The following is a 25,204-nucleotide window of genomic DNA, read 5'->3' as shown; positions in this document are numbered from 1 at the left end:
TTTTTCGTTTTTACACAACAACCTTCAAACAAGACTTAATATACACCACAGCGCCTGCAGCACCAACTGTCTTGAGTCAAAGTGATTTGTTTTCCTTAAGGATGTTCAATTCAGCGCGACAGAATGTTTTATTTAGACAAAGGATCCGGTTAAAATGACATTTTAGCGCCGACACCTGAACCGGAGCCGCAGCTGGGGACAAAACCGGGACAGTTAGGAAACCAAACGCAGCTGCAGCGTTGGATGAAAATCAGTAAATGTGAGGATGCATGTTGTTGTGATGAGGAGCTCTGGTGGAGAACGTCCATTGAAGAAACCTCCAGTGCACATATCTGATAAACAAGCTGAAAAACATTGATCTAAAAATGAAATGACTTGGCTTGTTTGGGTTATTAACTGACTAATGAATCAACACTCTCAGACCCAGTTTGTGTAGATATGAGCTCGATCTGCAAGTTAAAATCACATATAACACCACTCCTGTTATTTATTTACTCAAATATCTAAGTGATTTATTACATGTCGGCATCTCAAAACGAATCTGACGCATCTGAACACTTTAATTTGTGAACACAGATGTTGCTTTAAGCTAATGAGCATGTCAGTGCTTATAATCATAATCTTTAATTCCAGCTTCAGATGAAGGTGACGAGCTGTGAGTTGTCACAAACTTCCTGTTTGACCAGTTGTGGTACTTTGCCCGACGAAACAAGGTCAGGCAGCTACAGAGGATATATAGATTTTATCTTTGTGTTTGCATTGACGTGCCCAGGCGGCGGGCGCAGGAGGGGAAGACTCAACTTGTGTAGGACACTGTATAGATCCCTCCCGTGTTGTTTCTCAGTGGCTCCAGATCATTTTGTCTACATAGGTCGAGTACACAACTGTGTTTATTGGCAGGTTTTCTTTCTCCACTTGTACTTTGGTTGATTTCTGTTGTTTTAAGAAAAAAAAACACATCAAGACTTAATCCAAAATTGCAGCTGAAGTTTTAAAAGAGAACATAAAAACATGAAGACATGCTTGAATTCACATCCAGCAGTTCCCTTTACACAACAAAAAAACATACAGCAGTCAACTAAAATCTTACTTGCTGTGAAAACATTTTCTGCAGAGCCACGCCACATCAAAAGGAATAAAACTTCACATTCATTACAAGATTGTGCGTCAAAAGCAAACATGGCTGCACACAGGCGGCGATAGAATAATCAAGAGTCAAGCCAACTGCAGTTTATCTTTACAAGTAGCTTCAGAGTCAAACACTCAGTAGTCACATCTGCACTGAGACATTCAAGGATGTGTGTTTTTCTGGATACTGGTACATTCTGCACAGCTGTGGAGCAAACAGGACTCGGAGCGTGTTGGGCTTAAAAAGGATGTGAAATCCAAATTGTGCGCAAATCCTTAAGCAAACAGAGATGGAGTGACGAATTTGGCTGATCTCATCTTCGCTTAATGCTTTTTTTTTCTTACTGAATAATGAGTAAAAACATTAAAGGATGAAGCTGATGATAGTCTGTATTTTCCTCATTGTCAACATGTCCCACGAAAAAGACCAAAACCAACAATTAATCGATCCTACGAACGAGTATTATCTGTGTAGCTCCATTGTCGTCCAAAAAACGATCAGTGAGTCACACTGTCGCACTGGGTGACATGTTGCTTCGTTATTATAAACACACACACACACACACACTGTAGTTTATTTTGACTCAGTCCCACACACACACACACACACACACACACACACACACACACGCACGCACATCCTGCTGCCCCAAATACTTACTAGAGCATTTAATGTGTATTAATCCACTGCTGAAAATAGTCCCCAAAAATGCACTAGTAAAAACTTAAAAAATAAAATATATTTCTGAGCTGTTTTCAAAGATTTACATCTTTTTTGGTTTTGGTCTTTTCGTGGGATTTGCTGATGAGAAGAAAAACAGAATAACACCGACCTCATCCTACACATCTGCTACCCAGTGGATGCACATCAAGTGTTTGTTGAGTACATCGTCGGCTTCATTCGTGCCGTGTGAAATATGGCCTTAGGAGCTTTAGCAAGTGATTCAGGGACAGTTTTTCTTGTTGTTCGGACTACATGTTAAATGTCACGATGAAAACAGTCTGGACTGACTTGATCCAGAAACTATACTCACAGAGAGGTTGTGGTTTCAGACACTGAATCTTAAAATGCTCTCAAGCTGTCGTGAAGAAACCTGACAAGAGTTGTGAGAGGAGAAATAACTCTGCTTTTTAAAATGTCAGGGGGAGTCCCTTTAAATCCCCCTCACAAAATTCCCCTAGATCTCAGAAAAGCCTCCGTGCAGAGGTCGGCGAGTATCTATTAAACCGAGTCGCTGAAATTCACGGAGCTGGTGCAGTGTCGGTCCCCGGGGGGCCTCCAACCTGGCAACGCTGAGTGTTGCCTGTTCTGCTCTGCTGACTCTCGGAAAACAGCAAACCAAAGAAAATCTGTGTATGCGTCTACAATCTTTGACATATTTCAGTTCACATCTTCTATACAGTGTAATCTACATGCTTAAATAAACCTGTAACAGGTTGACATTAAGACTAGTTCGAAGTCTGAGTCGTCGGCAGGAGGCGAACTCTGTGGTTCTGAGTCACAGGTCTGTGATTAAAACCCTCGTCCTCCTCACTCGCCACCTCCTCTTCTCCGGCGAGGGTGACGAGACGAGTTGGAGGAAAAGTGTAATGAAGGAGGAGGAAGAGATGACGTAGTTTGAACAGGAGGAGGAAAAGGAGGAGGTACTTGAAGGCATCTTCCCATCTTCTCAATCTCATCTTCTTCAATAAGAAAAAAAACCCTCTGCCTCTGTCTCGAAGGCCTTTATCACCTCCTCCTCCTCTTCCTCCTCCTCCTCCTCTGCCTCAAATAAGCCAAAGCTTATATAAGGAAGAGGAGGAGGAGGAAGAGGAGGATGTCCTTAAGCCATCCCTTTGTTTCTGTGCCTCCATCTCCTCCTCTTCTTCCCTGTGTGTGTGTGTGTGTATGTGTGTGTGTATGTGTGTGTGTGTGTGGGGGGGGGGGGGCTGAAATCAGACGAGCTGGAGCAGGAGGTCCTGGATGTTGTCCAGGCTCTGGTGGGAGTTCCTCAGGGCTCCATCCGAACCCAGCTGGGCGGCCAAGAGGAACATCTTCCTGTCCTCGGTCACAGAGCCCAGAGACAAGGCGTCATGTAGCTCCGACACACTGACAGCGTTGGGTTTATCCTGTGAAGAGCGTGAAACCAGTTAAAACCCTGTTTGACAAGAAATCTACATTTTTTAAATAAACTATATTTCAGATGAGTTTCTATCAAAGCATCTGTTCAACATCTTAGTTAGTTTGGTAGCATCAACAGCTGACCATGCTAACAAACAGAGGCTGTGTTCATCATGTTTTAACAGTTTGGTGGAGATGATTTTGTTGCTAACAGCTAACAAAGCTAGCAATAAACACCCCTGTCCTCAGCACTGTTTGCGTTTGCCGTTCAAGGCTAACATAAGCTAACGTGGTTGTGTGCGACAAATGTGAAACTCAGCAGAAGCTGTGTTTAGCTTTACTATTGCAAATTTGAGTGTTGTGGCAAAAATATGGTTAACACAGCTTTTGTTTATTGCTAGGTTGGTTTCCTACATCAACTAGCTAACAAATGCTAGCAGTTAGCTGTACTAGCAACAAACAGACGCAACATGCAGCCATATTTTGGTAAAAAATACTCTTAAAAATTTTCTAATAATAATATATCACAGAAATTGTGACACTATAACACAGATTTACCACAAACTGCACTTTCTAGGATAAATACCACACAAGTATCTGTGTACTACGGGAATTTACTACATAAGCACGTGGTATAGTACCACAGGATGTATAGTACAATACCACAGAACGTACGGTACAGTACCCAAACGCCTGAGATACAATCCTGTGGTAAACGTCCCAAAATATCACACCAGCCACTGAGTACCACAGTAATTTACCAGAGGAGCATGTGGTACAGAACCACAGGAACACGAGGGCCTCGTACCACACAAATTGCATGGTTTCTGCCAGAGGACATGTTTGTAAAGGACGTACTTGTCTCGGTGGCTTTGGCCATCAAGGAAAGACCTTATGTTACTTGATATCTGACAATACCAACAAATGTATTCAACCTGATGAAGCGGACTTGGCTTTGTAAGTAAGAATGTAATTATCATTAACTTGCGTAATACTTCACGGCGTGTCATTGCAAATAACCACATGTCACATTTTCTAACGGTGAATGTCTCGGTTCTGATAAAAACTCATATGCGAAGACAGTGAAGTTAATGCCGCCCTCCTACACAAACCATTCAACCCAGGCTTGAGTCTATAGATGTCCGCCTCGTTTCTTCGCACCACATCTTTTCCAACACACAGGTTCTGCTTGGAAACATCCTTTGTGCTGTTTAAACAGAGCGAGTGCCGAGGCAGAGAACAAAGTAGTGGTGGGTGAGAGAGAGTATCGCTGTCAAAAAAAGAGCTCCTCCCACTGAAGACGTTGCTTCTTTTATTTTACCTGCATCATTTGCACAGGACAACAAAGGTTGTTTTTACAGCTGAACGAAGGTGTTTTCCATAAACTAAGTAAAGTTGTGTTTTCACAAGATATTTGAAGAAGTGCAAACAGGCTTCAATTTTTCAGCATTTGGGCCGAATTATCTCTTTGCACAGCTGCTGAGATATAAAACACTCGAGTGTTATGTTATATGCAAGTTAAAAAAATAATGAAGAAATCAAGAAAATGCCCTTAAACCCCCGAGGGTTGACACTGGTCATCCATCACGGCTTGTCTTCTCTCATTTCATTACTGTCACACGGTACAGCTCTGCTTTGAAAACTACTCGCCTGATCTCACATTCACCAAGGAGGAAGTTATGTTTTCATTCTTCATGTGTCTTTTAGAAAACCTCCAAGACCGTACTTAGAGTAAAATATTGCATTTGTGTCGAGCATTTTGACGTTCTCATGTCAAAGCTCAGCAGTTGAACCTGAGAGACGATCTGGATTACAAATCTTATAGGCAATAAGTTTAAAAATGCACCAGTCCCTCTTTCATCTCGCTGGGAGACTTCCTGTTTGATGTTCCCAGTTTCCTTATTAATCTTCAAGATGAAAGCAGTGAAGGGAGAGTGTGTTAATTTCACACCTGTAGTGGTTTAAAGCACCTCTTGATTTGGATGGTTTAACCATGATATACTTCAGAATTACCTTCACGCTGCACCTGCTCTGTACAGAACATTTCGATATTCATCTTGAACTGAAGCGATTTTTATTACGAATGAAGCATTGAGGTTTATTTTTTTTATCTCAGAGCAGGAGGATGAAAGCTGCGGCGCTCTGACAGCACGCGTGACAAATATTCCCTCTTCCCTCGAAGGGTCATGTATAATTTCACAAGTGCCGGGCCGAGTGAAGAAATACGAGCCGAGGAGGTAATGTGGAAATGTTTATTTCAGGAGTGCGATGGATCATCATCGCTGGATAAATGAAGAGGGAATGACGTCGTATCCGCTCACTCCAATAAGTCATTTTGTCCACATTTACTTTTATTTTTAGCCTAATTTAATTATTTTTTTTTGTGTTAACTCGAGGGATTTTAACCAGAATACCAGTGTGATGGCTTTTACATGAGCATCCTGTTGCTGTTCCCTTTTCTATTTTCACTAATATTGAGCTCCAGTTCATCCACAGGAACATTTCCGCCTTGTAGTTTTAAACACATGCTCTAAAGTTTTACATTTTTGATGTATTTGTCTAAATGTTCAAGGCAGCCATTGATTTCCATTCATTTCTGCAAAGTATAAAGATTAATTTAATTATCATTGTGTGTTAGTTAAAATTGTGGGTGCGGCCCTTTAAGAAGAGATAAACAGGTGGTTTACCTGCTTGTTTCCTAGGATGACCACGGGCATCTGCGGCCCCACCCTCAGGAGGCGGTGCAGTTCATCCTTCGCCATTGGGAGGCGGCTCCTGTCAGCGGAGTCCACCACATACACCAGAACGTGAGTCCTCCTCATGTAGTCGGACCAGTAGCGCCGCAGGTCCTCGCCGCCGCCAACTGCAGCACACGAAACACAAACATTCATATTACATATACATATTCTCACACCTTTCCCTGTTTCACTTGTACGGCCTCCTCTAACAAGCTATTCTGGAGTTTTTTAGGGGTTTATTTGGCTTTAATTTATACATTTCAAATCATCTTAATTTGCATGTGTGTGTGTGTGATTTCTGTTTGTACAACTTAAATTAATCTCCATATGCCTTTCGGCTTCTGAAATGAATCTGGATGGTATCTGTGGTGAAATATTCTGAACTCAAGGTCTACTTGCTTGCCTTTTTACGAAACTTTCTCTCAGTCCTTCTTAACGAACCGATTCAAAACATGGAATTTCATTCTTAATAAACGGTCGTTTCTGATCATGTGACCAATTCAAAATTACATATGTAAGTTACATTCCATCCTCTGAAGAAGATCATGGGATATGGTCGAAAGCTTTTCTTTTTTTTTTTTTTTTAAATCACAGGTACTGTATGTGTTCCCAAGATTATGACTGAATCTCAGCGCACAAAAATAAAAACAACCCACATACTCTCAACACTAACACTGAATTTATGAATTTAATTGGTCAGGCAACCTTCATCAGGTATTTCAGGGTGAAATTTAATTTAACATTTTAAATTCAAAATGTTGACAGCGTGTGGGAGTTGATTTTATTCTGTTTTGTACTATTTCACAGCCTGTATTCAGAAACTGAGCCTTAAAACCAGCCGTCAGGACTTCCTGTAACTTTGTGATGTCACAACAAAGCAGTCACCAAGCCCCGCCCACCTGGACCCACCATCCAAACCTTGCAGGATTTGGTTTCTCTGAGTGTTTACCTGAAATCTGAATCATTTAAAAGACAGTCAGCCAATCAGAAGAGAGGCTCAGAGCCTCCTCTCTTCTGATTGGCTCACCGACCTGTTGTTACTAGAGCTCCAGAGAGAAGCCTGGAAATGAGATGTCAAACTACACTGAGATGGTTTTTTGGTTCTTAAAACCACAAATATATCTTCTTATGGATCAACACTTCAAAATAAAACACTGGAGAAGAGGAAAATATGGAGCTTTAATTTGTGTTCAGCACTAAAATCTGGTTTTCCATTGTTTGGAGAAAAATCTAAATCTTTAAAGATCGTAAGAAAAGTCTCGTCAGTCTTTTGTGACATAGCAGTTGTTTTACATTGGGGGGTTTTCCATAATTAAATGAGGCTGTAATGAGAAGGGAGTGGCCTGTTATTTAACTATAACATCCCGAGGGGTCTGTCTACCCAAAGTGTAAGATTTATATTTAAGTGTAGAGCAGCAGAACCAACAGGGCGCTCAGAGTCAAACGGGATCCAAAGAAATGTTCTTTTATTGATCGACACTGAGAAACTGCGGCTGCAAGGTCAGCTACAGAAAAACAGCCACACGGCCCTGACTGATCGCCTCGCTCGAGGCGGTCAGCAGATGTTTTTCTGCCACTTTCCTTTGTGTTGCAGTGAAAAGAAGAAGAGAAGGCTTTAACATAAATCAGGACGATAAGCTGAATTGTAGATAAACTGTTGGCATTCCTGCTTTCAACAAATTGGTCACAGATTAATTTCAGATGTGCACCGGACTAATCTAGTTTTCACTGAGGGATGAAATAGGCTGAGACGACGCGGCCGTTATTTATCTCCACGTTCCCCTGCTGGGGAAATTGTTTGGATTCATTTTTTTTCCCATCTAGTTGCCTCCAGACGTGAGACGTCAGAGAAGCTCTGAGCAAAATACAACCGAGAAGCTGCTTTTTCTTTTCTTTTAATACAGTTTGTTCAGTTTCCTCGCCGTCTTTGAACTTTATTTTTGCTCTTTCGTTTCCGTCCGTTACTCAGAGGCTCTTGTTATTCTTCAGCATCGGGGCGTTTTTGATTTATTTTCTGTTTTCCTCCTTTTCTTAGAGCGTCTTCTCCTCTTTCTTTCCTCCATTTGTTTTTCTTCTCTTGTGCTCGGAGGCCTTATTCTTACATTTCTGGATTAAAATCGAGGACATGTTTTATTTTGGCCTTTTGGAAAGATAGTTGTCTGTGTGCACATGATTCATTGATTTGTTTGGTCTCATATAAATGTACAGTACTGCAGCCTCCATGTTTAAAAACACGGAGGAGTCAGAGCTCAGAGCGAGTGGGTGTTGGAGGACGGTGTTCACACAGATCATTATCTGTCCAGCTCTGTGGACCGGTGGTTGACTCAGTCACTTAACTGGCTGATTTACTGTGATAGAAAAAGGCATCACATGGTCACGGGGACAGAGTTGTTAATATATATTCAGTCCCCAGCTTCAGTGGAGGGAAAGTTTCACAGTATACGAAGGGTTTCACATCCCATGATTCCCATGATGAGCAGGTATGACTTCAGGTCCTCGCCACCGCCGCCTCCGAACTCAGCGTGGCGCGGCGAGAATTCATTAGTGCCGGACTTAATGGAGAATGTTGCTAGGAAACTGGGCAGTGATATACCTTCGGTTGATGTGATGTGGCAGCAGTAAATAACTGTTTACGTGATGAGGTGCGGAGCGGCGGACCTGACGCTCGGCGGCAGGAGCAGCTTGTGTTTCTCAGCGGGACCCCTCGTCCTGCTGCTCCACGGGCCGCCTCATTAGACGCACACCCACATTTGCACACACAGCAGACACTGAGTCACACAGGGGTGATATTTTCCTCAGTGACGATGATGGAGGTGTCACTTTCTTTTTCCCCGCAGGAGATTGTGGCTGCACTCTGAGCAGCGACACAAGCCGCAGCTGCTGGTTTAAACCGGTTTCGCAGCCAAAGTCCAACTAAATTCCACTTTGACCCCAAGACATGGATCCAGTGTTGTGGCGAAGTCTGTTTCTTTATGGATTTGTTTGCTTTTGCCCCTCGGCACTCCCTGCATGACGCTGCCACTTGACTTCTCACCTCAAACCTTATTTTTTTTAAAAAGCTGTTATCCAGAGGCAGTTTCTATCTTCAAAGGTATTTTTGTGATCTCACATTGAAACGTTTAAAATCCAGTATTTCCACGGACTGGAACCAGTGTTACATTTCACGCTCTGGAGTTCTCGAGGGTCCGCCAGGGTCTGCGTGACGTAAATTTCTAGGTTTAGTTTGCTTTCACACAAAGAAAAATTCAAGTGAACCAAAATGCATCATCACAAACCAGGGTGAGAACGTTCTCTCCTCTGATTGGTCAGATTGTCTGGAGAAGGAAAGTAAATGCAGGAAGAAGGTTGTGGGAACCGTCGAGCTCAGACTTGTGAGTTCACCTGGTCGTGGGGGTCCGCTCGAACCGCTCCGTCTCTTTCTCTGTCTGCACCTGAGGGAGATTACTGTTCTCACACCTGCCTGAACGAATCGTACCAAGGGGGGAAATGAACCAGGGTTGAGTTTAACCAGGCTGAATAGTGCAGGTGTGAAAACACCCTGAGACAGCAGGTTACTTCACAAGTAGTCGCTTTCCGGTGCCCTTGCTAGAGATTTGTCCACTGCACAGACTACAGTGTTGGAAACTCCCACAATGACGAGAGAGAATCTGTAAAGGATGTCCACATCAGGGGGTAGCAGGTAATGTACGAGGCTGCGCAGGAAACAGCGCATGGATGGATGGATGGATGTCAGATGCAAGCAGCATGAATGAAAGCGGAGAACCGTACAGGCTGGAGGTGGAGGTGTAAAGCACCGGAAGCAGACGCCACTGAGACACATATTACACCAAATATGTTAGACTTCTAAGTGTGGTGTCGATGGACTGTTGTCCCACAATGCACCTCACAAGCAGCTTCTCACAGCTGGGGATGTTGCTGCAGCAGCAGAAACAAACACACACATTTTAAAATAATAAAACATTTTGAGACACAGTACTAAAGCTGCAGTTTGATTCATGCTCATAATTTTCACTGTTTAATGAGCAATTACTTCAATTTCTTGAATATGAACTGCGACAGTAGATACTTTGGGTGTGTTATTTTTCCAAAAAGAAGAGAAAAAAATGAACTTATTGATGTTTAGTTTGAATCTTACAAAGAAAAAAGGAGGTAAAACATGAAAATCATTTTTTAAGAAATACTGTTTGCACCCAACACTCTCTAACGGGAGTTTCATAATTTCATGTTTTTATACATGGAGACTTCTGTATAATCAGCAGCTCATTTGCATTTGTCTCCAGGCTCTTTACTCTAAACACAACTTTTTCATTCACAGGAAGATAAAAACCTGAGCGAAAGTAGGTTGAAACTGATCTGCTCCTGAAGAAAAACTGAACACAATAAACATTTAGTATATGAGGATATACAGGGGCTGTTTCTTTAATGCTCTCAACACCAGAGCTGATGGACTTCCTCAAACCAAGAGGAAAACTAGCACATACTGTACTGACACAAGCGTGTTTACCAAAGAGGAAAGAACCACACGCACAGTTTGTACATGTTAGAAACTTCCTCCTGATTCTGAGTTGCACTTCCCTTTAGCACAAACCCAAGAGCCTAAAAACGCTTCTCTAACGGATCTGATCTGTATCTTTTCATGTGGAGTTTAAAGGCTTTTAAGCTGGATTTTCCCCACGGACTTCCTAAAGAGAAACTCGTCAGTCCTCGTGCACTGTACGGCCTCTGAGTCTGCACTGAGCTGTCTACACGCCTGTGCGTCAATGTCACCGAGACAAAGACTCCAGCGATCTCCGTGTTCAGATCGTGAATGAATCAGCCGCTGAACGTGACACGTTCCCCCGAATGCGTCCGCAGGAACTCGCTCTGAAGGCCGGCTGCAGTTCCACATCTCACACTCAGGACTCAGAGTGAATGAAGCGCAAAGTCATGTGTGTTATTTTTAGTGCAGCGCTGTGGCTTTCAGACGAATGATAATCAGGAGGATTTATGTGTTTGTAGATGTAACACAGCCTACCTGGACCTATCTGCCATTCTGGTTTGATTTGTTCGTTCGAGGTCACAGTTGCAGTTAAAGTTTAAGTGTTCACTTCCATGATCCCAAAAAAACTGCTGTTGAAGTTTCCCCCAATCAATGAACAAATAAGGACGATATAGAAAGTGCTGGCAGTGATGGATGCAGCAGCTGCAACTGAAACTGTGATCAACTTCTGAACAACAACCAAACACACTCGTCCTTTATGTTCTCTACAGATTTTTAATCAATTACAGCCCAATATTTTGATCCAGATAGAAATATGGTCGACGGCTATTTGACAGATTTTCATGGTTCCCAACCAACTAGACCCCAAACAGTTCAAACTTTTCCACTTGTCAAGCGGTTGAGTTCATGACCGAAAGCTACCGGTCAAATTCCTGCCAGCCTCAGTTGTACTTTAAATACATTGATTTTCAAGATCTGAATACTTCCTCGGGTGCTGATCAACACACTCCTGTGGTGCTGTAAAACGTTGTTATCTATCTCGATTTCTATGCTATCTCCATGCTTCTTCTTCCATCTGCTGAATGTCGTTCGTGTAATCGTCATTAGGCGGTTTTCGCTCGTTTGCTTCACATCTGTGATTGTGCGAGTTGAACAACCGAGTCATTTGTTCCCCGAGTCTGTCCTTCAGGCATCGCTACTGCCCTATGCTTTCCGCAGAGTTACCAGGGTACATATGTTGCCTGTGGGGCGGCTCTGTGGAGGTAATTTCAAGCCAAAACTTCACAAACAAACAGAGCATTTATTGCAAATGCCCCACAATTCACTAACACAGTGTGGTTTTAATACACGAAACATCATTGACATACTAATGAATTTTGTTTTTCAAATACAAAATGTACCTATCAACGAAATACACAACATATTTCTAATGCATCATGCTTCAGAAGAAAATACAGCATGAACAAAAAAATTTCACATGATCTTTCACACAATTTTCCTAAAAGAAAACCACAGTTCCTCTAATGACCTAATAATGAGTCCATCCCCATAGACTCCCATAAAATATCCAACTTTACAGCAGAAATAAACATGTTTACAGCCTGGTATAAAAACAGTTTTGGCCACTATAACTAATGTCTTCCTTCATGACAACTGTACGGGGGTGAATTTTTATAAATTAAACTCTGTTTTAATTGTATTAAGGCTTAAAGTTCTGCATAATTAGCCAGTAAATGAATTAGCCTTGGGTTAGCCTTCGAGCAAGACGCCTAGCTGTGCTAACGATGCTAACAGGTTATTAAACCAACCTGCACCGAAGTCTTGGTTCCAACCGCGACCCACCTCTTTGCCCATATTTGGATTAGCTGGGAGTTAGAGGCGGAGTAAGGCGCTGCCAAGATGGCGACGGCGGAGCAGCTCAATCTGAAACCTGTGGGTGACGTCACGGAGGCTACGTCCATCTTTATATAAGTTTAGGAGGTCGGTTAGCTCACCTCCCAGCCTCCTGCAAAACCACTGAGAGTGACTTCAGAGACTAATACCATTTATTATAAAGGACTGTTCCCTCACTGGGCCATGGAGCCACTGGGTCATATGACATGAAATCTATTGAAAAAACAAAGTCATACTTATGTAAGAAATATGAATAAACAGAACAAGTACTAATATAGAATAGAAGAGTGATGTGTCCTCTTTGGGCCATGTGATTACATATTTTAGAATAAACCACAAACTGCTCGGTCATATGAAAACCATTGAAAAAAAAAAATTTATGGAAGAAATGTAGAATAAAGAGCGATGTGTCTTTATGAGACCGTGTAATTACAGATTACACATTATACTGTGAACCACTCCGTCACATGAAAGCCATTGAAAAAAGAATATATTAGTAAATTGTACTATTACAACTATAAATGATCATTTTTAATAGATTCCACGTCATGTGACCCATACAAGGTGAATGTGTAATAATGTAAACAAGCTAACAAGCTAACCTGCTAAATGACGTTGTGCGGACTCTCTCAGACATGTCCGTGGCGTTGTCGGCTACCATGCGTGTTTAATGAAACAAATGGCCGACTGTACTGAACAGAGAGGTAAAAAGCTCTTTCCATTTCCCCACTTCATGCTGTCTGATAAAACCCAAGACTCCACACAGTGCCTGCAGTGTTTGATACGGAGGGATAAAAGGGAGTCTTACTCTCCAGGAAGTCCAGCTGACAGGCGGGGGCGTTCAGGCTCATGAAGTTGAAGCCGCGGGTGGGTCGGCAGCGGCCCCTTTTGGCCGCCGGCTCCCCGGGGGTCAGACCCTGCAACATGCTGCTCTTCCCGGCGCCGTCCAGACCGAGGACCAGGACCTGGCGCTTTCCTCGCTCCTCCTCCTCCTGCGGGCAGATTACAGAGACGTTCAGAAATGTAGACTTGAGGCAAAAATTATTAACACATAATTTATTCAGCGCTAAATGAGGTTATTTGCTCACTTTCAAGACGAGCGGGGGTTTGGAGGTTTGCCTTAGGTTTACAAATAGAGTAAATTTACACGGTGTAAATGCTCCATGCTCATTACACAGCCAACCAAATCTGAATATGAACACAGTGTCATAAGTGTTAGCACATAGAGCCATGCTGCGGGTCTCCAGGTCCTCCAATATAACCTACATCTACACCACAACTTCAGGTCCACTACATGGCCAAAAGTATGTGGACACCAACACATGACTTTTTAAACATCACATTCAAAAGCATGTTAGCCTCCACTCTGCTGGTTTGAGTTTTTCCACCAGACCTGCCACTTTTCTGTATTTCATATTATTGTAAACTGAACATCGGTGTATCCAATGGGACATCGTGGTGATCAAACTCCACTCTTTTTGTAGCTGGATGTAAACGTAAACATGAATGTCAAATGACTGAGTGAATGATCAAGTTACACGATTGGTCAACCGGCTGAGTGTTGGATCTTCCCTATTGGCCGTTCCTCTTTCAAAATGAATTGCCACACACAGTTACTATTAGGGGGAGTTTAAAGCTTGTAGTGTTAGCAACTTAGCATGTGTCGCTAGATTTAGAGACCAAAAAAGCACCGAGCATTTTCAACATTTCACATCAACATTTTGGATAAACTTTAGCTACTTCCCATAAAAGAGAGTCCCACACTGTGGTTATGGAATCAGGATTTTAGCAGCAGACAACAACAGAAACAGAAAAACATGTAAATGAGAACATTACTATTGTGAATTCAGCCGTATTAAAATACAGAAAGGAGGAGAGAAGCAAACGGATAAAGAGCTGAAACACTCGAATGCTAATACGTTGCTCTCCAGACATAAAATAGGTTTTGACCTCGTCTTGTTTTTAATTTTGCAGATTAAACTATTGAAAAATTGATTAATAAATGCAGATGAAACACCAATTAGCAAGCATCAACTTCATTATTGGCACCTCCGCAGACTGGATCATCAGTATGTATCAAACTGACTTATATGCACCTCCGCAGACTGGATCATTAGTATGTATCAAACTGACTTCATCAGGCTGTTGGGACTTTGACCCTGGGTGTGTTCAAAAAGACACTTCATAATGTTCAGTAATATGAGTCAACATCTGCAAACCTCTAGAGGTAAAACTCCTGATATCACACTTTAATAAAACACATCACTGAGCAGCATCATGATGACCCTGCTCTTTATTAAAGGGGGACCTATTATGCTTTTCTGAGTTTTACCTTTCTGTGTTATGTAGGTTTTTTGTACATGCAAATGTTTTCCAGAGTCACAAGGATCACAGTTTACACCAAAGGGAGAAACTCTGTCAGGGTAACAACCCAATATTCTCCTTTGTATGAAACGCCTCGTTGGGAGTCCAGCCATTACTTCCTGGTCCTATTGACGTCAATACCTCTGCTGGTGCCGCCCACCTGCAACCTGGACGCCCCCCTGCAAGCTTGGCACAACCCCCCCCCCAACATAACTAATTATAATGAAGAGTTTTCTTTAGTTTTGTAGCCAAAAAGCCGAAAAGACACCATGTTCTCAACTGCCTGTAGAAATCTGCTTCATTTTTAATGTGAGCCCGACTGCTTCTCTAGAGCGTTTCAGACAGAGGGTGAGTAGAGGACAGTAAAAGATGTACAGAAGAAGAAAAATAAAGTCTTTTCAGAACATTAAAGCATGTAAATCTCATTTAGTAGACACCAAGAATGAAATGATTAACACTGAAAACGGCCATGATAGGTCCTCTTTAAAAGGACCTGCAGAGTGCTTGCGTTTCTCTGAGGAAAGACTGACAGTCGGTAAAGGTTAGCAACCGGATTGAAAACCATCCGTGCTCTCTCTGCGCCCGCGAGGCGCCGGGAAGCCTCGGTCCCCCGGAGATCCCACGCACGTCAGTCATCTTCCTTTTTAAAAGTCACACAAGGTTAGTCTTTATTCATGCCGTGTTGCACACGTGCAAAGTTGATTAGCAATTCCTATCAGCCCTTTCAGAGCCGAGACGCGTCGGTTTCAGCATCTTTATTAAAAAATATCACTTAACTTCACTTTGCTGATGGTCGATCGGACCTTAAAGATGAATTTATTTCATTTTCATAATTACACCTTCAGAATCAGCTCTAATTTGATCCCCCGACAGATAAGACTACACCACAGTGTCGGGTAGAGGTCGCAGGATGGAGTTACGGAGATGTTTTTGTGATGAATTGAATGAATCTGGACGTGTTTCTTGCAGAAGTCGCTGACTGGTGTTGCTGAGCGAACGCAGCGGCAGATCAACATGGTTGCTTAGACAGCTCTGTGTATTTCTGGCTGATGCAGCTCACTGGGAGACAAAACCTCAAACCCTGAGAGTGTTGAAGCCTCGCCGCGGCTGCTGAGGCTGCAGAGCCCGAGCTGCTGCTTCTTGTAGCTTTATCAGCATGGATTTTGTGCAAAGTGATCAATTCTTCCACAGAGTACCTGCTCTCTGCTCCTGTCGTCTGATTGGAGCTCACCTGGCCCCAGGATTTACACAGGAGACGTTAATCAAAAGCTTTTAGAGCAAACGAAAAACCTTCCACGCTGATTATTCCTTTTGATTAACAAATGGATCTGACACTTTTTCAAATCAAACCTGAGCGCCGGCCGTTCATCTCCTGCTCCGTTTCTTCACAAGCATTTTTTCTTTCAGGTTTCAAACTCACTCAGTTCAGACTTTTCCCATAAACACAGTGATATTGTATTGATTTCTATTGTTTTTCTGCTCCACAGGGAGGGAAAGGAAAAGAGCTGCGGATCTGCACTGCTGGATCTGTCAGGGAGGGATTTAACGTCTTGCTCAAGGACGCTCGGCAACACAAAGGGCTTTATCACATGGAAGCTCTATAGCCAGCGATTTACTGAGGAGAGGAGGGAAACTGCGATCCTCTACGTCACGTACCATCACTCCCTCGTCTTCCAGGAATTCCTCTGTGATCAAATGTTGTGACTTCACGTCCGCACCGTCATTCGACATCAACTTGTTGCATTCAGCAGATGATGTTTACGTGGCGACAGTGATAGTGGCGGCATCGTCAGAGCAGGAGGGAGCGGAGTGCGGATCACCTTCGACATTTAATTACTGCTGATATGACTCACTAATTAAAGGCAATAAGGCAGAAAATTTATTGATTTTAATTTTGCAAAAAGGATTAATAAATGAATAAACCGTTGTACGTTCTGTATTGCTCACTTGTGTCGCCATATTTGAATTACTGTGTTGAGGTTTGGTGAAACGCCACAGACTGTATGTAAAAATGGACGTAGCCTCCGTGACGTCACGTTTCTGAGGAGCGGTTTCTGAAAGCATCAACTCACACATTTCTGATGTGTGTGTGTGTGTGTGTGTGTGTGTGTGTGTGTGTATGTGTGTGTGTGTGTTGTTGTTGTTGTGTGTGTGTGTGTGTGTGTGTGTGTGTCATTTGAAACAATCATCATCTCCCTCTATGACCACTCAACCTAACAACAACAAAACACTCTATCTTATGATAACACCGCCTCATACTACGAGTACTAATGACATTTTATATCCAAGAGGTCAAAGGTCAACGTCACTGTGCCATATTAATGTTCTGCTAAAACACTTCTGGCCATTACTCAACGCTGTAACTCAGGAACAAAAGGAGAGATCGTGACCGTACTTCCTACAACTTGACCCAACACTTGTTGTTGAAAGCTTTTTTTTCTGTTTCATATTATTGATTTATATAAATACCATGGTTTGACCAGTGGCGTTGTCTTAAAGGTCCCATATAGTCTAAAGGTCTCTGTCCATGTGCAGTGTGATTATAGATCAGCTCTAGCTTCTATATTAATACTGTGAAAGTATCAAAGCCTCAGTCCACAGAGAAATGCACACAGCCTGTATTCAGAAACTGAGCCTTAAAACCAGCCGTCAGGACTTCTGGAACTTTGTGATGTCACAACAAAGCAGTCACCAAGCCCCGCCCACCTGGACCCACCGTCCAAACCTTTGCAGGATTTGGTTTCTTGCATGGTTTCTTTGGTGTTTTTACCTGAAATCTGCTGTATTTTTATTGGATCACTTAGAAAACAGTCAGCCAATCAGAAGAGAGGCTCAGAGCCTCCTCTCTTCTGATTGGCTCACTGACCTGTTGTTAGAGCTCCAGAGAGAAGCCTGAGAGAGGAGATGTAAAACTACACTGAGATGGTTTTTGGTTCTTAAAACCACAAACATATCTTCTTATGGATCAACACTTCAAATAAAACACAGGAGAAGTCCAATAAGTGCATGTATCCCCTCGTGTCTGGGTCTGCAGTTTGAATCCCTTGTGGGATGCGGCTGAATCTTCTTCTGCTGTGATTGTTTGTTGCTGTGTAAATGAGCAGGTGCATCCCTCCCGCCCACTGAAACCCCCTGAGGTCAAAAACACGCTGTTAGTCAACTCCCCTGCTCTCCGAAGCCGGGAAACATGATTACAATGCATCTCGTTGCACTTTGGCTCCCGGGATGAAAACATTTAAGTCCCCCTCTGCAGCAAGCTGCTGCCAGACACTGACAACATTATCCACCGCAGACAGACTGAGCCAGATAAAGCAGGCTAAGCCTATTACAGGCTGCTGCTGATTGAATCCAGGAAACAAGATTAGAGATATGCAAATAGATTTTATTAAGAGATTCAGTCTGCAGCTGTAGTGCTGCGTTCAAGAATCATTCATCAAGTCACCCAGCTGCTTCACTTCTGTCTGTCTCTGCAGGAATCTGACGGAGCAAACCTCGCATCACCTCAACTGCATCACGTCAAACGGAAACACACATCTGCTCATTCTCAGGCTTTGGAAACTTCACCACCAACATCATCCTCATCTTCTTTTTCTGTCTCTTTTCAACAGCAGCAATTAGAGTCGATTCATTGTTTAGTCAATTGGCAGCTTTTTTGATGAGGATTTGCACGTTACTATCTCAGCTTTGAGTCTTGGTTTTAATCACACTCAGGATATGAGCCCAGGTTTCTTCTGTCTTGGATTCCTTCACAATGCAGCGGCTCACAGCTTCACCTGGATGAACACAGTTTGATTCCTGGCTGTCTGAACCACTCAGCAGGATTCAGCTTCTTCATCTAATCACTGAGCCGCAGCACAGTTTATGATCTGCATCACTGAAATCAGACTTTCCTTTTGATTTCTCCGTGTCTGTCGATGATTGTTACATTATTTATCATCATATTTCTTTGCTTTACAGACCAGCCGCTCATTGATCTCCGATGGCTACCCAGAGGGACTTCTGGGTCTGAACCATTCAGGATTATGCTCCTTCTCGGAAACTGCGTTCCTCCAAGGGCTGTCGACAAGGCAGTCTCAGTCCAGACTGTTCTGGTCTGTGATTCTCCGATGGTGGAACTAGCAACTTAATGTGACCGGAACAGGGGGCATCTCTCTCCATCTTCAAGGATCTCTCGAAGACTCGAGTCTAACAGACACAATCAGACACAGACACAAACATGGCAGAGAAATTCTGAGAAAACCAGCATCAGGAGTTCACTCTCTGTTGTCTTTGGCTCCGTCCACACAACTCTAAAATTATGTTTTCAATCCAACACACCTGAAAACGCACGTCACATGATCATTCACGTACACTGAGCACGTGCTGGGCCGGTGTAAACAGGAAGCAGATCGTCTACAGGTCTCCGTTTTCCAGACGACAACACAACCTCGGAGTTTTCAAAATAAAACGGGTTCAGCAGCGTTTCTGAAACTCTCAGTTTTCAGGGCTGGAAAACTGCGGCAGTGTGGACGGCAGGAGGAAACGCAGGAGAAGAGACGCGTTTTAAAACAAAATCGTTGAGTGTAAAGAATCGATTTGACGATTAATCAATTAACCAATCGTAACATAGAGATGGAGAACGGTTGGTTGGAGCCTTCACCATCACCATCATTATCACCAACCTCTGTATCGTTATCACCATGACAACACAATCAAAACCCAAAACAATCTTCATCATTATTATGGTTTTCATCCTCACCATCAGTCATCAATACCATCATCACCACTGTCGTCTGCTTATAACGTGCTCATAGTCAGTGACATCATCAAAACCATCATCTTCATCATCAGTGCCGTCCATACCATCATCATCATTACCATCAACCTCTTCATCATCTTTATATTTAGTGGCACATTTTCCTCTTTATGAGCGGTTTCACTATCATCATCATCATCACAATGTACTTCTCTTCAATCAGTGTTACCTTCATCATCATCATCATCATCATCAGCATCATCACTATCATCACATCCTTCACACATCAGTTATTCATCAGCAGCAGCACCATCTTCCTCCTCCTCATTCTCTCCATTCACATCCTCTTATTTTGAAATATGATCAGCTCCAGCATCATCAAAATCATCTTCATCACCACCATCATCACCTCCATCATGACATCTTCACCACCTTCATCACCATCACCTCAGTTATAATCATCATAACTCAGCAGCTTTTCCCTCAGTCAGATGTAATGACAGCCTCTTAACCTCCTTCCGGTCTAAGTGAAACACCTGAGTATTAATGGAATAAAATAAAATACAATAAAAATAAAAAAATGGATGGAGGGGAGGGGAGGGGGGTCAATTAGAAACATGCTGTCCCACCTCCTTGATCGTGCAGTATTCCGCCTGTGGGGACCATATTCGCCTCCTGTAGAAGTAGTTCAAGGCGATGAAGAGAGCGGAGCCCAGGGCAGCCACGGCGGCGGTCAGGGCGATGGAGATGTGCCGGAGGAGAACCATATGTGGAGCGCACCGAGCGGCGACTGGAGCCGGAGAGAGAGAGAGAGAGAGAGAGGCAGAGAGGGGAACCTGAGGGCGGAGGTGGAGGTGGAGGTGTGTGTGGAGAGGAGGGGGTGGGGGGGGGTCACCGCTCTCCTGGATACCGACAGTGTTGAGGAGTGACTGCCGCTTCCTTCTTCTTCTTGCTGCTCCCCTGCCGCTCCACATGTGACCGAGCTCTCTCTGCTTGTTTTTGTTTCGAGACGCGCAAGAGGGGTATAAAAAAAAAAAAAAGAAGAAGAAGAAAAAAAAAGATGCTGCGTTCAAGTGCTGCTCGTAAACTCTGGAATCTCATGTGGAAATGCGGATTCCAGCACTTTTTAGGTGCACTTTTAACCAAAGCTGCAACGATTACAGACAATAAATCAAAAACTATTTAGATAATCGATTAATCATTTTACTCATATTTTAAGCAACAAAATGGCTTCTTGAATGTGAGGATTTTACGCTTTTGTTTGACACATATGACAGTAAACTGGATGTCTTTGGGATTTGGACTGCAGGTAAAATAATAAAAGTTATAATAGATAATTTTTGGCTGTGGGAAATTTGATTGGGCGTTTTTCACCATATTGAGACATTTTATTGACTAAATAATTAATCAGATGTTAACAGATTAATAAATAATGGAAGCATACAGTTTGGATTTGGTCCTGTCAATCTAAGGTTTCCTAACTGATCTTAGATATTTAAATATTTTTATTTTTATTCATTCAAATTTGTTTTATTGTTTTCAAATGCTATTTTAATCATCTTAATGCTGTATTTAATGTTTTTTCATGCCTCTGTAAAGCACTCTGAATTGCCTCGTGTCTGAATGGTGCGCTATAAATAAACTTGCCTTGCCTTTTATTTTTAAAATCAAGTCTTAAATCTGCTTATTTTACTCAACTGTAAGTGTAAATCTGCACCAAATAACAGGCCCGAGTTTATCCAGTAAGAGGGCGCAGGGTAAAAATGACCTGTGGGACCCTCCAACACCCCGTTCCAACCCACTCTCTATGAACTGTGAAGCCTTTACTAGAGACAATCAGTTGTTTCATCAAGGTGTCTTAAAATGACAAATACATTTAAACCTCGAGCTGCGGTAGTAATTAAGACGAGAGCAAGACGAGATTTCTTCTAACCATGACCACAATTCATGCTTCATAACTTTCAACCTGCAGTAACTGATGTTTTCCACTTGGGGGGCAGCGGCTCTGAGCGCAGCATTGACATAGCATCAGTTTTTAAGGTTGATATGCTGAACAAATCGTCACTTATTTCCACATCCAGGAGTTACAGAGCAGCGTGATGATTCATGTGGAGTTTTGTTTGTGTCCACCTGATGAATCTAACTCCAGCGTTTCCTCTCCTATAGCTCTGTGTTTAGTCTCCAGCGGCTCCTGAGGGAAATATCTGGCTGTTTAGCTGCTAAATGCTCCGCTATGTTCACCAGCTGCTCTCCGACTGATAAGCTGTGAACAGTGGCTCCTGACACTGTCATTGTGTCAACACAGATACAACTCAACTTCAAGTTCAGAAATCTGACCTTTGATGATTTCAAGTTGTTCTGGATTTGAAAAGTTGAAAAAATTAACCTCAAGGAATTCCCTGTAGTTGGCCTTTTGGTGGAGAATAGAAGTTCCTGATGAAGTAAAATCTTAAAGCTTTTGTTGTAGAAATGCAGTGACAGCAGGCAGATTCTATGTACAATGATTTTAATAAACACGGAATCCAAAAATAAGATACCACACTCATTAAGTATTTTATAATAACAAGTAACAGACCACTAATCTATAAAATCACGTTCATCATAAGTTATTTAGAGAAGTATCTTTTTTCCGACAGCACTTGAAGGCATCAGAAATACCCCGCCCATCGCCGGTGTGCCGGTGAGAGCTCAGACGTCAGAGGCCAGAGCTGAGTCGTTGTGGATATGAGCAGAAACGCGGGAGGTGGATGCGTTTGAGTGTCAGACAGAATATGAATGAAGCTGCCGATGAACAGTGTTGAAGAGCGGAGAGAGAGAGAGAAGCGTCTCTCAGTGTCTCTCAGTGTCTCTCCACATCTGTGAGGCGAAGCGCTCCATCTAGAGTCAAGTCAAGTTTATGTCTTTTTCACTTCTTGTTTTAGTGTCTCAGCCAAACATCCACAACACACCCTTACATTTCCACAGGCTGTATATACACTTAATGTATATATTAACATTTTATGTTTGAGCTACTTTTCACTTTATTTCCCGGGAGTTTAATCAACATTATTTTTTCCTTTTGAAGTATGACCTACCCTAAAAATATAAAAAGGCTTTTAAATTAGTCTCTATTTGTATTGTTCTTTTATTGTTTTCTTATCATTTGAAGGTTTTTATTTCACTGCCTTCATGATAGCACCAGTGTTTTTTTTTATATCTGTGAAGCTCTTTGTAAACTTGTTCTTTGAAAAGTGCTGTACAAATAAAGATTATTCGATCAATAAATTTAGTTTTTAAATAGTTACAAAAAAATCATAAATTGTCACCACAACAATAAGATAAAAAAAAACACAAAAATACAAAAGCATCTGTAATCAAAATTGATCCTGTTCTGACAAAACTGTATTTAAAAAAATTCCCCTTTAAATAAATGTTGTTGAATAACCGTCAGCTGATTGATTTCATTTATGTATCTTTAAGAAATAGAAGGAAAAAGAACATTTAACAGTGATAACACTGTTTTCCAACATGGTGCCAACACAAACAAAGATATATAGATAAATATAAGACAGATAATTATATATATATTCAAAACTAATACCATATTTAACCTATCCCACCACACCAACTAATATGTCAACTAATCAGTCCACCAGTCTTCATTAACCATGATCTCTGAGCACTGAAACTTCCTCAGCATCGGACTCCTCCACAGACAGGTGCCATCACTTGAACAAGAAGCTCCTGGTTACATTATTAACTTAACACCGTTAACCTTAACCGGTGTTATAACCATGCAAAGTGCACGTCTGATAACAACCAGAGCACCGGGCCCACAATGACAATCAGTAACACCCAGATGTTTAATCAGGAGCAGCTGAGTGGAGGATTAAAGTGCTGCAAACAACTTTGAGTTTCACCTACAAAGTTTGTTTTTTCAGCGTCCTTCAAGTTCATAATTCATGTCATGACTTATTATTTCTTTTTCTTTTTTTTACTTTAATTTTAGCATTTTAATCAGCGTGTTTCCTGTCATCAAAACCAGTCCAGGTGGAGCAGGAACAGATGTTTCCTTTGGCCTGAAATTGCCGTGTCACCCTCTGATCAAGCTGTGTCATATTTAAGTTAAAGGGACAGAGAGCTGTTGGGAACCATCTCCCCAAGTTTCATCAAAATCCAACCTGTGGCACCTGAGCTGAACAGCCTGTAGAACTCACCTGACATCAGTCTCCATTACTCAGCATGAGGAGGATCAATGCAGCAGTTCAACAGGTTGACCTCCAGAGGGGGCTGTCAGCTTGAAAGTTTGCCATTGCAGAGCAGAGCTGTGAAGGCCAGTGAGCAATTACATTACAAATATTTTTACGAAATAACAAAAAATATAAAAAAAAAATAAATAATATATATATGTATGTATGTATGTATGTGTGTGTGTGTGTATGGAATCTGAACATCTAAATCTTCTACACAAAACACAAAAAAAAGTAAATTTTGCACACTAGTCCTTTATGAAAACACACGTATTGATTGATTTTGTTGATATCAGTCATAGTTTAGGCAAATTATTGTGACCGGAAGTCTTATTTTGCTGGCTGAATTTGGCAACAAAAGTTTTATTTTGAAATCGTAGCCGGAAGCTGGCACAATGAATGTTTGTCACTTGACAGCCGTCGACCGGCCGAAGTCATCGGGACTGAGGGAAGACTTTACCGCCGCTGCCGCCGCTGCTCCCCTCCCGTCCGGTAGCAAACGGATCATTTCAGAAGATAACAGACCGAGTTTCTCTCTGATTTACCGGATTTTAACGGCTGCGGATTCGCTCGTTACTTTTTCTTCTCTCAGCGGTGTTCTGAGTGGTCGTTACCCCGCGGCGGCTGGCGGTTAGCATCGGTTACTGCTGCTAAACATGGTGGCCTGTAGGCAAGCAGGAGAAACGAGCCCAGTTTGGGGATTTTAGAGGATTTTAAAAAAAAAAAAAAGGCATTTTAACGGTTCTCCGCGTGAAACCCCGCTGCTGTGGACACATTACCGCCCCTCATTTGGCTCTTATTCGGAGGTTTGTGGACTTGGACGTTGAGGCTGCTTCTCTGTGTTTACGTTGTAACCGACAACAGACCCGCAGCAGCAGCAGCAGGAGCAGCAGCAGCACCGTTCGTGTTTTGTGGACCGTGGATAATTGTAGTTTACTTCAAAAGTTGTCACCAGACCGCCTCGAAGTTTCCCTCCGGATTTGGGGAAAAAAAAAAATAAAAAAGTTGTAAAACATGCGCCTACAACTGGAAAAACACGTCAAATAACAACACGGTGTAGTTTTATGACCGTTGTGTTTATATTGCAGATGACTTGACACTCACATAGAAATGAACTGATGCACAAGTGCAGCCTGCTGGAACTACTTTCCCCCACTTTTAACAGTCCCTCCTTTGTTGGATTCATTGCTAATCGGTGGATTATTATGGATTATTATTATTATTCCCTAATCCAAGACGCGCCAGGCAGGGAATTTTGGGAATAACTGCTGATACTGTTGCTGCTGCTGATGATGGTGATGATGATGATGATGATGATGAAGATGATGACAGAGAAAAGCGATGGTTTCCCTTCGTTATGATTTTGAGTAGAGAGGAATTAATTACATGGAGACTCGCCTGACATGCCAAGGAAGGAGTTGCCACTACCTGAGGGTTGGGAGGAAGCCAGAGACTTTGATGGCAAAGTCTATTACATTGACCACATCAACCAGTGCACCAGCTGGATCGACCCCAGAGACAGGTAGGAGTGTGTTG

At 42.4% G+C, this 25,204-nt stretch overlaps 2 protein-coding genes across 3 annotated transcripts in view; one reads left to right on the top strand and one right to left on the bottom strand.

The window, feature by feature from the left end:
• Positions 1–872: 872 nt before the first annotated feature.
• arl10 (ADP-ribosylation factor-like 10) lies at positions 873–20,473 on the bottom strand. Its single transcript, XM_056397871.1, has 4 exons — positions 20,069–20,473; positions 13,149–13,332; positions 5,917–6,092; positions 873–3,237 (listed from the first exon to the last, which is right to left on the bottom strand). Exons 1-4 carry the CDS (start codon positions 20,411–20,413, stop codon positions 3,064–3,066), a joined length of 879 nt encoding a protein of 292 aa, XP_056253846.1. The 5' UTR covers positions 20,414–20,473; the 3' UTR covers positions 873–3,063.
• Positions 20,474–24,065: 3,592 nt separating this feature from the next.
• The window catches only part of wwc1 (WW and C2 domain containing 1), a 43,136-nt gene continuing 41,997 nt past the window's right edge, over positions 24,066–25,204 (top strand). Inside the window, exon 1 of one of the 2 annotated variants that reach the window (XM_056397869.1) lies at positions 24,066–25,190. In XM_056397869.1, coding sequence (XP_056253844.1) covers positions 25,072–25,190 — 119 coding nt within the window. In that variant the 5' untranslated portion in view covers positions 24,066–25,071. The remainder of the gene's footprint in view (positions 25,191–25,204) is intronic. The other variant, XM_056397870.1, reaches the window with a different exon arrangement.

Source organism: Seriola aureovittata, chromosome 15, assembly GCF_021018895.1.
Source record: "Seriola aureovittata isolate HTS-2021-v1 ecotype China chromosome 15, ASM2101889v1, whole genome shotgun sequence".
Classification (NCBI taxonomy): Eukaryota; Metazoa; Chordata; class Actinopteri; order Carangiformes; family Carangidae; genus Seriola; species Seriola aureovittata.
The sequence above is the reverse complement of the archived record's forward strand: the minus strand, read 5'-3'. Positions and strand labels throughout refer to the sequence as shown.

What these genes read in the sequence shown, in the direction of transcription:
- arl10 (XM_056397871.1), bottom strand. Translation starts at nt 20,413, where the DNA reads ATGTGGAGCGGCAGGGGAGCAGCAAGAAGAAGAAGGAAGCGGCAGTCA. An exon ending in TCAGCTGGACTTCCTGGAGA is followed by an intron (nt 6,093 to 13,148) that starts GTAAGACTCCCT and finishes CGTGTGCTGCAG; the next exon opens with TTGGCGGCGGCGAGGACCTG. An exon ending in TCATCCTAGGAAACAAGCAG is followed by an intron (nt 3,238 to 5,916) that starts GTAAACCACCTG and finishes CGCTCTTCACAG; the next exon opens with GATAAACCCAACGCTGTCAG.